Source organism: Pleurodeles waltl, chromosome 7 (assembly GCF_031143425.1).
Source record: "Pleurodeles waltl isolate 20211129_DDA chromosome 7, aPleWal1.hap1.20221129, whole genome shotgun sequence".
Taxonomy (NCBI): domain Eukaryota; kingdom Metazoa; phylum Chordata; class Amphibia; order Caudata; family Salamandridae; genus Pleurodeles; species Pleurodeles waltl.
In genome coordinates, this window is record NC_090446.1 from 1,476,199,363 (window position 1) to 1,476,216,388 (window position 17,026).

At 42.5% G+C, this 17,026-nt stretch overlaps 1 protein-coding gene across 1 annotated transcript in view; it reads right to left on the reverse strand.

Moving 5' to 3' along the window:
• Nucleotides 1–1,192: 1,192 nt before the first annotated feature.
• Nucleotides 1,193–17,026, reverse strand: part of LOC138246535 (claudin domain-containing protein 2-like) — a 75,271-nt gene continuing 59,437 nt past the window's right edge. The window contains exons 3-6 of the mRNA XM_069201197.1: nt 14,223–14,258; nt 12,523–12,672; nt 6,901–7,029; nt 1,193–2,973 (exon numbers count right to left, since the gene is read on the reverse strand). Of these exons, the coding sequence (XP_069057298.1) occupies nt 2,945–2,973; nt 6,901–7,029; nt 12,523–12,672; nt 14,223–14,258 (344 nt within the window). The 3' untranslated portion in view covers nt 1,193–2,944. The remainder of the gene's footprint in view (nt 2,974–6,900; nt 7,030–12,522; nt 12,673–14,222; nt 14,259–17,026) is intronic.

The window sequence follows — 17,026 nt, forward strand, 5'->3', positions numbered from 1 at the left end:
TATTAAGACTACGCAAATCTACACACAAACGAAGTTCACCATAACCTTTCAGGGATAACACGATTGGAGATACCCAAGAAGATGATTCTTTGGGTTCTATAATGTTCTTCGCTCCTAGTTCATTCAACATGACTTTAAGTTTAACATTATAGGCCAAAGGAACATTCCTAAGTTTGTGTCCAACAGGTATTGCGCCCTTATTCAATATGACTTTGTGCTTGATGTCAACATATATTCCCAATTTCTCCTGAAACAAATTTGGAAACAATGTTTTTATATCAGAAACATTCGCACTTCTGTCAGGTGTAATAGTATATACTGGCGGAGAAGCATTGTGATCTAATGTTATACCCAGTTCTTGTTGAAGAGGCCATCCTTGTATGGCATCACCCTTAGTTGCCACATATACTTTGCCTTTTGTCCTCCTCTCTTTGAATTGTCTATCTGCCCAAAACTATGCTTGCAAATCAATCCTAATGATTCTACTTTCTTACCTTTTTTCCTGATCTACCATCTCAGGTTATCCACAAGAAAGAAAATGTCAACACGATTAAATATCAAGCAAATATAGACCTGGTGGGAAGTGCTTATCTCTAAAGTTTATAGACAACAAATATCTGTTTTTGACTGTGAAAGACTTTTGTTCACTCTTTTATTGGTGAGCCTCAACCCAGACCCATTGAACAAAAACACTGTATTCATTCAGGGCAATGTGTCTGTATTGTTTGTTACTCCAGAGTAAATATATTACTGATTACTGTAGCCTTCTCCACACCCTACCCCTAAAAAGGATCTCTGCTTTTCGGTGTTAAACGAAAATACCTGAGAAAACACCCCTGACAGAAAATCAGGGGTGCAGCAGAGAACTCTTTTACCATTTAGGGTAGATCAAGTTCTCTGGTCCTACCAATAATTTTTCCATGCTGAATCTAGTGTCTACAACTACAAAGGGCATATCTTGGATACACATGCAAGGAATTTCACACGTTTATGCTGCACCATGAAGAACTTTCACCTATCATAATGGTGGCTTTACTTCCCAGTTCACTGCTGTGTGTGCTCACACTAATGTCTCGTAGGAGGATTCAAATGTACGTGGAAAACTAAATATGGGGAGTTTTGCAATGGGAACCAATTAGCGCCTCTCATGGGATGAATTTGGAAATTAAAAAATAGTTCACAATGATTTAGAACCCAAGACTTTATTAAACAAAATGAAAATACAGAGAAAAGCATTTGATAAGCAACACTATATGCTAGCTTGAAGGAGCTGAGAGGAAACTTGCATATTCTCAGTTAAGTTTACATTTACTTAATGTGGATGAAAAATAGAATTTTCTATTAAGCAGCTCCGGAGTATTAAACATTAAAGAAGAACCGCATTGCAAATTGTGCCCCTGTTCAAAACTGTACACAAACTAATTATGCCCAGCACTACTATTCCAGGCTATATAGATGCTTTTAAAAATAAAGATATGAAATAGAGGAACAGAAACCGAAAAAGTAATCATGTTCTATGTATCACTGACAACATGTAAATGTGATCAAAGAAAAATCAACATTGGTTCTACTGAAAGGCTATTGCGCTGTGTCTGACATCACTCTATTAATCTCGAACTTAGTACTGGTTCTACAAAACAAACCTTCAGACAGGATGGCCCTGAAGGAGTCTTATGTCAAATTATAGAATCTGAAACATTGACACTGTATTCTATGATTGCATGAGGTACATTTAATGCTTTTTACATGATATATAATAATGAATGTTATTTCACATACAAGCATTGTTTTTGTTCTTTGTGTGCACTGATGTGAATTACTATGTATGATATCAGTATTACTTAGGATGGACCATTAGTGCTGACGTCAGAATGAACGTGTTGGAAGAGGTATTTGGTGGACTTTATACTTTTTATTTAGGTAAAGCCACTGTTCTATCTTTACAAAACAACACCAATTACATGTTTATACTAGGTTTTTACTTGAAATTCATTCTTGGGGCAGGGGGATGAACCTTTTGCTTTCATTCGTGAAGAAAACTGTAAAAAGATTTACCGATATAAACTGATAGTATAGCCACATTGCGAGTGCCTTTGTCATCCAAGCTCATATGGGACGCTTTGTGGGTTCCAAGGTACTTGCAAATGAACATAGCTGTTGATGGTAATGCATTTCTACGGTTTTCAGGAGCTGTGGCTATCAAGTCAGCTGTGACAATACTTGTCCCTCTAAAGTGTGAGGATCATAGCTGCAGGTGGAGGAGAAAGCATCCTAGAGTTCTCTGCTTTTGCAGTTTCCTTGCTATTGATTCACCTCACACCTTGCTTTGTCCTTCTAATTCATGACATTCTTCTGTAGAGTAGACTGGATCAATTCTTTTAGTGAGCCCTAATAGCGCTGTGTTCTATTTCTGATGCTGGTAGTACTTGTACTTTTAATGAAATATGACATAGCTATATATATATCCAATATGGCTTTATTTGTGACTAGATAAAGGAGCCCATGTTTAGTGTATGAGAGATGTGAGTGCTATTTGCTTTCCTGCCACCACTATGATTACAGTAGTGACTATAGATCAAAAAGGCTAACCAGCAATATACATTTTTGTGAATACGTAATAGACGGATTTTTAAGAAGTCTACACATTTCTGGTAGCTATATTTGCACTGATACACGATACTGTACACACTTATATGTGCAGACCATGTGGAGCTGTTTATCCCTGATTGGTTTTCTTGCTTAAGGAAACATAACCACTTTGACCATTGGGTCATGTCCTGCAGGTCTGAGCATGAACAGCAGGGGCTCATACACATATATATCACTTGGGAGAATGAACGGGTCACAGGTGTGTGCTCTAAGGCCTCTAACACGAGGCAAAAGTGCTGGCTTCAATTCATTGTCTATAAAACTTTCAGCCAGTGCATTACTTCTGGAGCAGTGTTCAGGCGAAGGAATACATAGCCACCAAACCTGGGGAGAGAAAGAGAAAGAAGTGTGTTAGGGAGTGTGTAACTTAGATAGGAAAAGAAAGCAAAGGTTGGAATGAAACAGTGTGAGTGACAAAGCTAGTGAAAGCAAACTGAAAGTGAGAGCGGGTGATATTGCCCATCCTTTTAACTCATGCTTCACATACCAAGGTGGCAGGATTGGCATTTTTATGTCTCTAGTAGGAGGTGCTGCGCCAGGCCTGACAGATGGGTGCAAAGCAAAGAAGACAAAACAAGAGTTAGTTCTGCCTCTATGATCGCAAGAAGATCTTCACTGATCTGACATCTCCAGACCTCAAGCTGTCAGTGTTGGCAAGAGTGCTTCACCACAGAGCTTGAACCACACAGAGTCCATGATTGAACAGGTGGGTGTAAATATAGCATCTCTCTCATGCTACATGAAAAACAACATCAATGATAGATCATGAAAGAACTGGAAGAAGGGTAAGGGGGCTAGAAATCATACAATCCGGTATACAGGGCTGACCGGTGCCAGAGTGATATTTGAAGGTCTCCTTCTGACCAGAGTAGTGACTGTGGTGTTATTCAAGGACAAATCTTTAGCTGGTGTGCTCCTGGAGGGACGTTCCATATCCTTTCTCTAGTTGGGACCTGTTCGGCCTTGAGTCAGTAGCCCCACACATCCAACTCGGTTAGCATCCCAAGGCAGGGTTTGCTAGTGTGTAATCAAATTTGCCTTAATGCTCTTGTTCCCATGTTGTAGGCAGCTTAAGCAGACCTGTCAACATCTGGGTACAGATAGGAGGGAGATTCAGAAAAAAACAGGGTAATCTAATTTCCACTTTAAGGCTGCACATAAAGGTGTGGAATTTATTGCATGCGGCAAATACCAAAACCCAAGAGTGGAGTATCTATAAACTAAAATCAAGAATCACATGAAAGTGACCAAAGAACGCCAGACCTTGGTTCACCCCAATCAACAGACTGTATTACAACTCTCATGTACTTTTAAACTCTCACTGTGTTTTATTTAAGCTATGGTGCTTTGCTCAGTGATGTGTAGCAGAGAGACAGAAAGAAATAATTAAAAGCAAATAAATGTGAAAGAGGAGACGTTAAAGCAAAAGAGAAATTGTTAGAGAAGGAAAGGGATACAGAAACATAAAGAATGTGAGCGTGAAAGTGAGACAGTGCAAGGTAGAGGACCTTAGGTTAATGAGATTAAAAAAGGGCATGAGTAACTGAACATGCATGTTCTCTATACCCTATGAGACCACTTCATTTTACAAACTATATCATGGCCAAATGGCCTCTTACTGTGAGTGACACTAACTTTGAGTCTTGACCTTCTAACCACTAACAGAACTTTTTTCTCATAATCAAACGTTTTGGCTAAGGAATTCAAAGGATTCGGACCAAATAAGTCTCCCAAACCTTATGTGAAGTCTGTATCCCATTGATGTTATGCATAACAATTCAGAATTTGTGTCTGTGAATTCTCCATTGGTCAGCTTGGTTGGCCACACTTCAAAGGATGAGAAACACATTTTGAAGGGTCCTTCAGATAGGAAAATTAATTCTGCATTGAAGAAGGTGTCCTACGCTGGATCTTATCTTGCTATGGTTGTAAAACTCTATGCCACCTATAACCAGTCAGTGTCTCTTTTATGACTTTATAAACTCTATCAGGCTATTCAAGTTGGCTCAAAATGTGCTTCCTTGTTAAAAACCAGGAACAGACAGTTACACTTTATCTCTGACATATGCTTTGATGTAGTATGTGTTTGATCTTAGCAGGAGAAGCATTGTTTGCAGCACATAGGAATCTCTTCTCAAAGGACTGGTATACTGATGCAGCACAGAGATTTACCTTTTGAGGGAATCAAAATCTTTGGATCAGTATTAGAAGATACATTTTATCAGCTATTCAACTGAAAGAAGCAGTCCTTCTTCAGCTTCATCAATGTAGCAATCAGCTAAGTCTTCTTTTCACCAGCCTTCTGGCAGACCACCTGCATCAATTTTCTAATACAAGGAGGCAACGTAGCAATAACGTCCTGGGATGTTTCAAACAGAAAAGGAAGCCTTCTTCACCAAACAAATCTCAGTGCTTCTGACTATGCAGACAATTGCCTTAATAGGGCCATGAGGAAGCTGGAAAAGGGACTCCAAGTCATCCTTAGAGGAATCTATCTCTAATGTATGGGTCCTGAGTGGGGTCAGGATGGTTAGAGGTCTCCTCCAACCCATCAGACTCTGGCACCATAGATATGAGCTGCCCTCGCAATATTATCACAAAATCTGCAATACTGCCAGAAATACAAGGTCATATTTATGACCTGATTTGCATCGCTCTTGCACCACACAATGTGGTGCCTACAAATAGATTCTGAGGATTCCATTCAAAATAGATACATAGAATAATCTATCTAATTTCAAAAAAAGCCTTTATGACCCCAATAAACATCATGGGCCCACATGTTTACATTCCAGTTTCTACATATCATCAGAGGTTTCTCAGGTTCTGTCTATTATGGAAGCGTTGTCAGCTCCAGGTATTGCCTTTTAAATTAGATATCTTCCAAGGGTGTTTATCAAGAGGATGGTTCCATTGGTCGTCCTTTACACCTTCAAGGATTGTACATCTTCCCTTTTCTAGATGACTGCCTTCATGCTCCATCAAGAGTAGACGTTCTGGAAAAAGTGGTGGCTGTTCAAAGATGTCTGGTTCATCATGCGTAGCACCTCAATCTACCAAAATTCTCTTGATTCCTGCATAACATAGTTTTCCTAGGATCCAACTTCAGAGCAGGGTATCATGTCCCTTCCACCAGAAATAACAGAAGACGAAGGCTGACATGTCCATCTTCTGCAAGCTTCTGGTTAAGTGTACTTTGACACATGGCATCGTGTGTTTATAGCCCTTTGAGCATGACTTCATCTTCAGCCACTTCTGGTCCATCTTCTTATGTATTAGACTCCTGCTTCCCAATATTTCGAGAAGATAGTTCTAATAACTTCCATGTAAATGCAGGTGTGGGTAAACACGAGATCTCTCACAAGAGGTGTGGCACTTCAGCCAGGATTCCCTCTAATAGTAACAAGGGATGCTGGTGCAAAGCAATAGAATGCAACTTCATAGGATCAGATAGAACTGACTGGTAGGAACTGACTGCAGTTCTTCAGCAATGGCCAATATCCTACTTGTCCTAGGACCTCAATATATGTTGGTTCGGATGGTAATCTGATGACTATGACCAATAATAAACTGTTGAGTTTGTCAACATCTCTGAATCTAAGGGCCCAGGTGGAACCTAATTCGCTTTCTCTGTGGGGTGTCCACATCAGAGATCAGGACACCATCTAAAGAGAAAGGCTGAGCAGAGTGTTCCTCATGTCACAAGATATGTCCCTATCTCTAGAGACCGTCAAGATCATTAGTCCTATCTAAACATTGGCCTCCTACTCCTGTTAGTTCCAGTTTTGTGCTGAGAATTCAAGAACAGGACTACAACTCGCAGAATGCCAAAGTTTGGTAAAAGAAAACCCAATCCTTGAGCATTTCGTTCTTGGCGGCATGGAACTATATCTGGTAACACTTCAGTCTGGGAGACTGATAACAGCTGATTGGCTGCACTTGCTCACATCTGGTGACATAATGTACACACTTCAAAGCCGTTATTGGGGTAGAAGAATACAAATATACCATCAACATTCAGGACACTTAAAAATTACCCAAGTTCACCCAATAACCTTCCCAGAAGGCTAACCCACTAACAATTCTGTCAAAAATGTGAAGCCAAGCAGATTTTATGAAACATTCTGAAGTTTCAGCTATTCTGATTAGACGGTTCCCTGTATTGCCTGTATACCGGCCAGGATACCCCTTTTCTTTCAACATGGGGTCAACTGTTGGCTGTCTGAAAAATAATTCTAGGTTATATCTCACCTGCTACAATGCTGAACCCTGCTGACGCCCATCCCAGGAAGTAAGACCAGGAAAGTTCTAAGTCATTTGCGTCTACTTCAAAGCCTGGAAAGGGTCTGAAAATGGCCAGACCGGCAATTTCAGCAGTAACTAAAGGGAAAAAAGAGAGTGTTAAAATTGGCTGCTACTTCTAAATGATGGTGTAAGTGGGGAACATCTAGAAATAACCACAGGCATTTAACCCGCTGTTAGAAATTGGGTTTTTGGTTGGCAGTCAGGTTACCCCCTGTCCCAGCAAGAACCCTCACTCTAGTCAGGGTAAGTCACACACAATCCAAAATGATCCTGTGCCCACCCTCTGGTAGCTTGGCACGAGCAGTCAGCCTTAACTTAGAAGGCAACGTGTAAAGTATTTGTGCAATAAATCATACAATAACACAATATAGCACCACAAAAATACACCACACAGTGTTTAGAAAAATATATAATATTTATCTGGATAATTGCAGGTCAAAACGAATAAAGATGCAATGTGAAATTGTACAGATATCACTGAAAAGTGATATAAAGTGTCTTAAGTATTTAAAAAGCAAACAAAGTCTCTTTCAAGCACAAAGTACCTGGTTTAAAGTGGAAAATCTCCGCAAAGGGGCACAGAAGAAGACATACGTGGAAAAATGGTGTGTGCGTCGATTTCTCCCCAGCACACACGGACTTGCGTCGTTATTTTTCATGCGGGGAAGTCGGGCGTCGTTTTCCGGCGCACGGACAGTCTCTTTCTGTGGTTCGCGGGATTACTAGATGTCCCGGGGTCTGTGCGTGGAATCCTAGGCTTGTTTTCCGGCTGCGTGTCGTTCTGGTGGGCTGTGCGTGGAATCTTCTCCCTCATGGCAGGCGTCACGTCGATTTCCTTTCTGGAGTCGGGTGGCGTTTGTCCAGGCGAGGCCATGCGTCAAAGTTCCGGTCGCACCGCATGCGTCGCGTCGAGCGGCGTCTTTCCGGATCGGCGTGTGGTGAATTTTTCACTGCGGAGCAAGCTGTGCGTCCAATTTTTCAGCGCACAAGGCGTCCAAATGAAAAAGAGAAGTTGTTTTGGTCCTATGACTTCAGGGAACAGGAGGCAAGCTCTATCCAAGCCCTTGGAGAGCACTTCAGCAGCAAGGCAAGAGTTCAGCAAGGCAGCAGGGCAACAACAAGGCAGCAGTTCTTTGTAGAAAGCAGACAGGTGAGTCCTTTAGGCAGCCAGGCAGTTCTTCTTGGCAAGATGCAGGTTCTGGTTCAGGTTTCTTCTCCAGCAAGTGTCTGAGGTGGTAGGGCAGAGGCCCTGTTTTATACCCAAATGTGCCTTTGAAGTGGGGGGGACTTCAAAGAGTGGCTAAGAAGTGCACCAGGTCCCCTTTCAGTTCAATCCTGTCTGCCAGGGTCCCAGTAGGGGGGGTGGCAGTCCTTTGTGTGAGGGCAGGCCCTCCACCCTCCCAGCCCAGGAAGACCCATTCAAAATGCAGATGTATGCAAGTGAGGCTGAGTACCCTATGTTTGGGGTGTGTCTGAGTGAATGCACAAGGAGCTGTCAACTAAACCCAGCCAGACATGGATTGTAAGGCACAGAAAGATTTAAGTGCAAAGAAATGCTCACTTTCTAAAAGTGCCATTTCTAGAATAGTAATATTATATCCGACTTCACCAGTCAGCAGGATTTTGTATTACCGTTCTGGCCATACTAAATATGACCTTCCTGCTCCTTTCAGATCAGCAGCTGCCACCTCAACAGTGTATGAGGGCAGCCCCAATGTTAGCCTATGAAGGGAGCAGGCCTGACAGTAGTGTAAAAACGAATTTAGGAGTTTTACACTACCAGGACATATAAACTACACAGGTACATGTCCTGCCTTTTACCTAGTGCACACATTAGGGGTGACTTATGTGTAGAAAAAGGGGAGTTTTAGGCTTGGCAAGTACTTTTAAATGCCAAGTCGAAGTGGCAGTGAAACTGTACACACAGGCCTTGCAATGGCAGGCCTGAGACAAGGGGAAGTGGCTACTTAAGTGGGTGGCACAACCAGTGCTGCAGGCCCACTAGTAGCATTTATTCTACAGGCTCTAGGCACATACAGTGCACATTACTAGGGACTTATAGGTTAATTAAATAGTCCAATTGGGTATGATCCAATGTTACCATGTTTAAAGGGAGAGAGCATATGCACTTTAGCACTGGTTAGCAGTGGTAAAGGGCGCAGAGTCTAGAAACCAGCAAAAATGAGGTCAGAAAAAGAGAAGAAGGAAGGCAAAAAGTCTGGGGATAACCCTGCAGAAGTGCCATTTCCAACACCTGCCATCTTGGGGAGTTTGCTTATTAGCTAAAAATATTTTCTGTTGCATACATCATGATAGTTATATATCTGTACATTTTTTCTATCTATGAGACCATGAGAGAAATTTCACATGAATTGAAATTGTTAATTTATCCCATCTGAAAACTGACACAAAGTTAACTTTCATTCAGAGCTATTTTTTTCTAGGCAACAGATTTGGTCTTGTTGTCACCTGTAGACCTATATTTATTATTTGAAAATGGAAACTACAGGTCCTAAAATGCTTAGAGGGGTTGACTGAAAATCCAAAACAACCAACAGTTAAATATTATCAGAAATATTTTGTGTGGTTGCATGAAGCCAGCATATCATCTCATTATGCCAGACAAAACATACTATGCTCTTTTGTTGGAAAATTACATTGTGGATTTCTAACACGTTACCATGGTCACAAAGATAACCTCTAGGCATTCCACTTTGCATGCTGGAACTTGTAGGTGTATTCCAAGAATAGGCAAAAACCGAAAACTATGATTTGGAGGAGGCAATTCGCTGTTGTCTGAAAATTAAGGATGAGGCAATGCTCTTGGCGACATTATTCTAGTTGGTAACTTTGATATCCTACCGGTTTCACAGGTCAACCATAGAAAAGTGGGAAGTAAATCTCATGGAAAAGTCCTATTTTAGTTCATATAAGATAAAAGTGGTGTTTGAAGCACAGGCAACACCTCCGTCCTTCTGGACAGAATTCAATAAAATTGGATAGTACTTTGAGTTGATACCAGCACAGTTAATAAAGCTTTCAAGTTTCCCAGATCCATGCTTCAGCAGCTCATCCAAACCAACCAATCCAGGTTTACGATATGCATTCTGAGATTTGTAGTCCTATTTTATTATGGGCTAAAAAAGGACCACAGATCCCAGAATGCAAGAAAAATGTGAATTGGATAAGCTACTCACACATGGACCTTGCAAACTTGAGAGGTCTGTGTTCTTAATAGGTCGTCTACTCAACCCTTCCCCAACCCCACCAGTGCAGACCCAATCCAAGTGATTCTGCAAGCCTGCTTAATTCAACAATGCAAACTTTGCCCTGTTGTAGAGTGGAATTGCCTCTCTTCTTACCAAAAGCCTAAGCTATTCTAATAGACTTTAACCTGTCATAGTTATTATGCAAGACACTGTGCAAGCAGGTCCAGTTTTCTTTACTTTCTTCGATGCTACTATGTACATCGAAACACGTGTCAGTATCCCAGTCTGTGTGCCAAATAATTATCTATGCTGTCCAATCAAGCCTGCTGAAAAGGCTTTGGGTAGGCACCTTCAGTAGAAAGCTATGCCTTGACCAGTTGAGATAGGATTTTGGTCCAGTAGTGAGAGAAGAACTTGGGGCCACATGTATGAAGCATTTTTCAAGTCGCAAATGGCGAATCGGGCCGCTTGCGACTTGAAAAGTGCCATTTGGGATGTACCCATTTTTGCGATTCGGTAATCTATTTACCGAATCGCAAAAAGGGTTTCCGAGTCACAATTAGGAAGGGGTGTTCCCTTCCTAATTGCGAGTCGAGGTCCCACGTCTGATTGTTTTGTGACAGCAAATGCAGTTGCAAAACAATCGCAGTCAACAGTTTCAAACTGGTGCTAACCCATTCGCAAACGGGAAGGGGTCCCTAGGAGACCCCTTCGCCTTTGTGAATGGCAGCGAAAATATTTTTTCAGAGCAGGCAGTGATCCTACGGACCACTGCCTGCTCTGAAAAAAATGAAGAGAAAATTTTTTTTTGTTTGTTTTTGAAATGCATCTCGTTTCCCTTTAAGGAAAACGGGCTGCATTAAAAAAAAACTGCTTTATTTAAAAGCAGTCACAGCCATGGTGGTCTGCTGTCTCCAGCAGTCCACCATCCCTGTGAGGGCGGCCATTCCCAATGGAGTCGCCAATTGCGACCTACCTCATGAATATCCATGAGGTAGGTCATTTGCAACCCCATTGGGAATCGCAAACAGTGTCATTGACATTGTTGTACATCAGGTTTTGCGACTCACAAATTGCGAGTCGCTGTGAATCTCAATTTGCGAGCCGCAAAACCTGAATTTCGTATATGTGGCCCTAAGTTCTCTCACAGCACTATGAGGGATTAGGTTGGGAACATGAACAGAAACCTTCAGGATTGTGGATACAGAAAACGCAGTTACTGTACTAAAGTTGTTAGCCTATGCCAGAATTTATAAAGTTACAAATATGCTTGTTAATAAGCCTTATAGTCATTTAGCCAGGGTCACACATGGAGCAGAAGAACTGATCATCCTTAGTTGCCCTAGAAGAATTTTTTCCAAGTGAATGAAGACAAAGCTCCCTATTCACCATGTCTAGTGAGTCTAGAGGTTTGCTCATTTGTGTCAGGATTCTGCAAGGTGTTGTGCTGAGTAAGCTACTGCCTCTTCCTCCTGGGTGCTGTGATGAGACCCACTATGTAAGAGACAGGGGCTCTACAGGGTGGTCGAGTTAATATCTGTAGGGCATCTTTAGTATATAAATGGGCCCGACAGTCATTAAGAATTTTCTGTCAGCAAACTATCTGGGTCACTAAAGACAAGAGGACCTGTGCCAGATGAGAGAATTGAGGCTGTGGGAAGTCACTAAGACACCATTGTTTTTTTATTCTCTAATGTAAAATTTGCATTATAACAGAATTGACCTTATTACACACTATAGGAATTCACAAAGGGATGCTTTGAGACCTTCACAATTGACAGATGTATGTGGTACCCACGGAGGAACAGAAGGTTTGAAGGTTTTAGTATTTTGTGACTGAGCTGTGTAATATTCAAACTTTGAAACAGGCGTGTCGAATAGAGCTAGTTCCACTCCATGCATTCGGGATAACCATAGACTAGGTAAATGATCCCCATTCAGATTCCTTGTATGTAAAAGTGCTGCTTTTATATATCTTCAGCATCTGTATTAGATTTGGATGAGAGTGTGAAAATATCCCTGCTGTAATACTAGGCCAGGAGATGCTGTGAGAGAGGCAAAGTTCAGGAGCAGGATAGCTGTTCTCCTGAGGAAGACTTCACAAGTAAACAGTGGGCTCCCTGTATGCACCTCTGGCAGGATAGTGGCAATTAAGCCTAGCCTAAATAGAAGGCATGTCACTAGAATGTCCTTTAGCATTAACTCACAATGGTGGATTGTTATCTCTACTGTTTCCTCAGCTAAGTGTATTACAGGCTTATTTATCTAGTGCACTATTGTCCCTCACTTGGAAAATATATAAAATACATATATGAGATTATTGAAAATGTATAAAAATGTGAAGCGTTGCATACATTACCCCCAAGAAAAACAAATCCTGATGTCAGCTTTTGCTTTCTGACAACTTTCAGGCGATTGTTGAACCAGATGACTAGAGACTGGACGACCACTGCTGCCACCAAAAATATTAATGTCAGGATACTAGCTGCACGAGCACAATCTAGGAAAACTGGGAGGAATCAAGAAATATTCAGATTAGCAAGAGCACAACGTCCAGGACTCATTCCAGATATGGCACGTAATTACTAATTATTAAGCTGAAATTGTCCAGGTACATCGCTATCACTACTATTAAGCTACCAGGGGGATCACCTGCTATCCGTAACTTGTCCAGGTGACTTTACTGCTATCATTGTGTAGTCTAGGTGGACCATTTCAGCTGCTCAATCAGTTGTCTTGTTTAGACGGATCACTCCAGCTACACTTAACCTAGCTAGGTGGATTAGCGGTCATAGCCACTCTCAACATGTCTAAGTGCATAATCCCATCTACAATCTACCTAGGTGTCTCAATCTTCCAACGTCTCAAATCGTAGCTCACCTAACAAATCATCTACTATCCTTAACTTGTGTAAGGGAATGATGCCAGCCACCCTTAAGTTGGGTTGGTGTGTCATCCATGCTACACTTAGCTTGTCTAGTTTTGAAGTACCATTTCAACTATAAATCCATCTAGGTGGATCACTCCAATTGCCCCTCACATGTTTTATATTAGTGGATTACTCCAGCTCCAGCTATCCTTAACTGGAGCAGGTTGATCACCCCAGCTACGTTTAATTTGTTCTACCCATAACACGCTAGCCTCAGTTTATCTAGTTGGATCATCCCGCTACTCTCACATTGTCTGGGTGAATGACTCCAGCTATCCTTCACATGTCTAGGTGGATCGCCCCTGTTGCACTAAACTATTTAGGTGGATCTATCCAGCTTTCCCAAATTTGCTTTGTCTAGGTGGATCACTCCCATTACAATTAGCTTATCTAGGGAGACATTTCAACTTTGTAGTATAACACCATTCATTGCCCTGCTCTTAGAATTGTGTTAGGCAAACTATCACCTCAGATACCCAAAGATGCCTTTTTAATCCTTTGCTCCCTCTTCTCATTTCTTACCTCAGTAGGTATCTGTGATTATGCCCTGCATAAGTTTACCCAACATGGTCTTGCCCTTGGCCCACATAAATGATGTAAACCAATTAATAATGAAATACCAGATGCATAAATGAAGCCTACTCCATCACTTAAGTGTTGTGCAGACCAGGCACGCATGGCAATGGACCTTAGAGCGGCCTAGCTCTGATGCAACATCACGCCAAGATACAGGAGTTGACAAGAACTTTCCAAAACCCCTGCTCTGAACTAATGTTGCCATGAGTGGCAAGTGATGGTTAGGATCTTGACAAGCAATCTAATATTTTTCTATATCTCTCACAAAAGGCAGTGGAGCATTTTGCAGGGTCAAACACAAGCATAAAATCAGCGAGTGACAGGAAGGATAGTTGAGTTATGGACTGTTAATGAATTGTGATGCATTGTTCTTTATGAAGAGATGATTATTTAACTCTTTAGTAAACTGGAGCAGCAATGAAAACTGTGCTTTTAAATATCTCCGACCGAGAATGTTGACTCCTTCCTTGCACCCTCAGCTGTGTAACATTGTCACATATCTTGCTAAGCATTTAGGTGTTTTATACTTGAGAGAAGAAAATATCAACACTTACCTATTGGTGCAGTATAGTCAGTTCTGTGTGGGGGAACTGTATAGGGAAACAAAGGGATTGTGTTAGTTCCAGGGTAGTTTATTTATTTATTTTAAGATTTTTATGTAACATTGATTTACTCCAAGGGGTGCCTGTGTGCTTTAAAATTATCAATCAGGCCTTAGTCTTAAAAAAAACATTGAAAAAGATAGAAGCAAAAGGGAAGCAGAGAACCTTTGAAAAAAATCAAACACAAAGTAATAGGGTTAAGTATGGTGTAAGTGAGATGTAGGAGAGAAGGGATGACTCATAAAGAAATTTGTCCTTCAGCACGTTGGAGTGAAGGAGAGGCACTACAACATTCAGGAGAATGCAAGTGTCCCTCCTATTTTTCTTAATCTGTTGTTGCTGGCCTTAGGACTTTCTGCACTCAACCACTGCTAACCAGTGCTGAAGTGTGTGTGCTGACTCCCTAAAACATGGTCAAATTGGCTTACATCAGATTAGCATATTTATCTTACTTCTGAGTCCCCAATAAAGTGTTATAGTACATACCTAGGGCGTGTAAATGAAATGCTACTGGTGGAACAGCTGCACTTATTGTGCCACCCACGTAAGCAGTCCCTTAAAACAAGTACCATGTCTGTCATTGCAGCCTGTATGTAGTGTTAGACTGCCTATTCGACTTGGCAAAATACCCCTCTTACCATGCCGTAAAACCCCTTTATATTACTTATAAGCCAACTCTAAGGTATGCCCTAGGCAGTCCATAGGGCAGGGTGCATTGTAATTAAAAGACTGGCCATGTACCTTTAAGCTTTACATGTCTGGTAGGTAAAAATTCACAAATTAGTTTTTCACTACGGTGAGGCCTATCTCGCCCATAGGATAACATTTGGTTACCTTATTACATTTAATAAGCTCTAACCCTGAATGGGAACAGGTAGGAAAGTCATATTTAGTATCTGAGAAATTGTAATTTAAAACCCTCTTTAATGATAAAGGCGGATTTTAAGTCACAGTTTTTCAAATGCCAAGTTGGCATTAGAAAGTTGGCATTGTCTTGCCCTATTTGGTGCCTTCAACCTGTTTCTGGCTCACATGACTAGGTGTAGATGGAAGTTGGTCTTTGTATAGTCCAAAAAGACAGCCACACGAAAGCAGGATTAGGTGTGCCTGGATGGGCTATCACTGGCAGGATGGGGGGAGGGCTGGAGCTGGGCACTGCGCCCCTTGCAGGTCAATTGGCTGTGCCCTGTCTTCCCACAAAGAACTTCACACTGGCCCACAGTGCTTGAAGCTAGGTTGGAGTCAGGGCAGGGAGATGGAAAATTCCCAGCACTTTTCAAACAGAATTTCTAGGAACCTCTTCTACTTCAAAGAAGGCACCAGGTATAAAAATGGAACCTTCAGGCGCTCTCTTCATATCACATCTGGACCTAGGAAGTCTCAGAAGAAGGTGTGTTCTGCTGCCCTCCTGCTCTACTGCAAGATGGACTGCTCTGCTGCCCTGATGCCTGAGAAAGAAGGACTGGACCTGCGCTTAGAACTCAGGACCCCAGTGACTCCAAGGTTTCTAAGACCATTGAACCCTACTCCTGGGTTCTACCTACTGTGAGTCCTAACCCCCCTCAAGTGGTGCCTTCCTTATTCTGGACCCCTGGAAGTGGGGATAAGGTGCTCTGCTAGCCCAGCTGTAGTCCCCATCAGAACCGACGCAGTGCATTACAACCCGATGCAGCCCTTTCAGAACCAACATAGCGTGATGCAACTCGACTCAGACCTTGCATCACAGCCCTCACATTTCCTCATCTGAACCAATGCAGCACAACATAACTCAATGCAGGACCCAACATCGCTCCTTGAAACCGCTGCAGAGCAACTCCCCGGAACCAGGACAACAGGCACAATTCTCAGTGGGCCTAACCTGGTCCCTGTATACGGCTAGTGCTCCGTCACAGTCGGCCCGAACTTGTGATCTTGTCTGGCCCGGTGTGACCAGATAACCACAGTTGGTGTTCTGAGCTTCTAATCATTATTTTACCTAAATCTTTCAAATTACATTGCTCCGGTTTTACTTATTGATTTTTTGTCATTTTGGTGAGTAAGCTTTACTCTAAGTGTTATGTAATTTACACATTGCCAAAGGCAAGCCCGTCTGTGCACGTCCACACCTGGACCGTGCCCAATGTCACGGACCCTGTTCTTCTCACGCCTCACAGGTACGACGCCAGCTTCCTCCACGCCCTCAACACAAGGTGAAACACCGCCTGCCACCATGCATCACTGGGAGACTACCACGGACCCTTCACCTGCCACAACTGCGCCTTTTCCTGCCGCCGCAAGCCAGCCCAATCAACCACACAGCCCCCGAAAGCCAGTCAAGACCACCTAAGCTCCCTCAAGAAACACGCTGTGGAGATCTGGGACCTGCTTGACTCCAACACCCCAGACTACGCATTCCTCACGGAGACCAGGCTAAACCCCACCTCTGCACTGGACCTTGCCAGCGCCATCCCTGACAGCTACAAGTTCATCCACATGGACTGCACCAAACGTCCTGGAGGAGGCATTGCCATCGTACACAAGAACATCCTCCGCCTCACAACCAGCACTGCCGGCCATGCACCCGACATGGAGCCCCTCCACTTCCAGACCAACCTGAATACCACCCAAGGCACACCCTTGTCTACAGATCCCCTGGACCCCGCACTCCATTCAGCGAATCCATGGCTGACTTTATCGCACACCATGTCCTCACTTCTACAGACTTCATTCTCCTCTGCAACTTCAATTTCCACCTGGACAGCCTCAGCGACCTAACA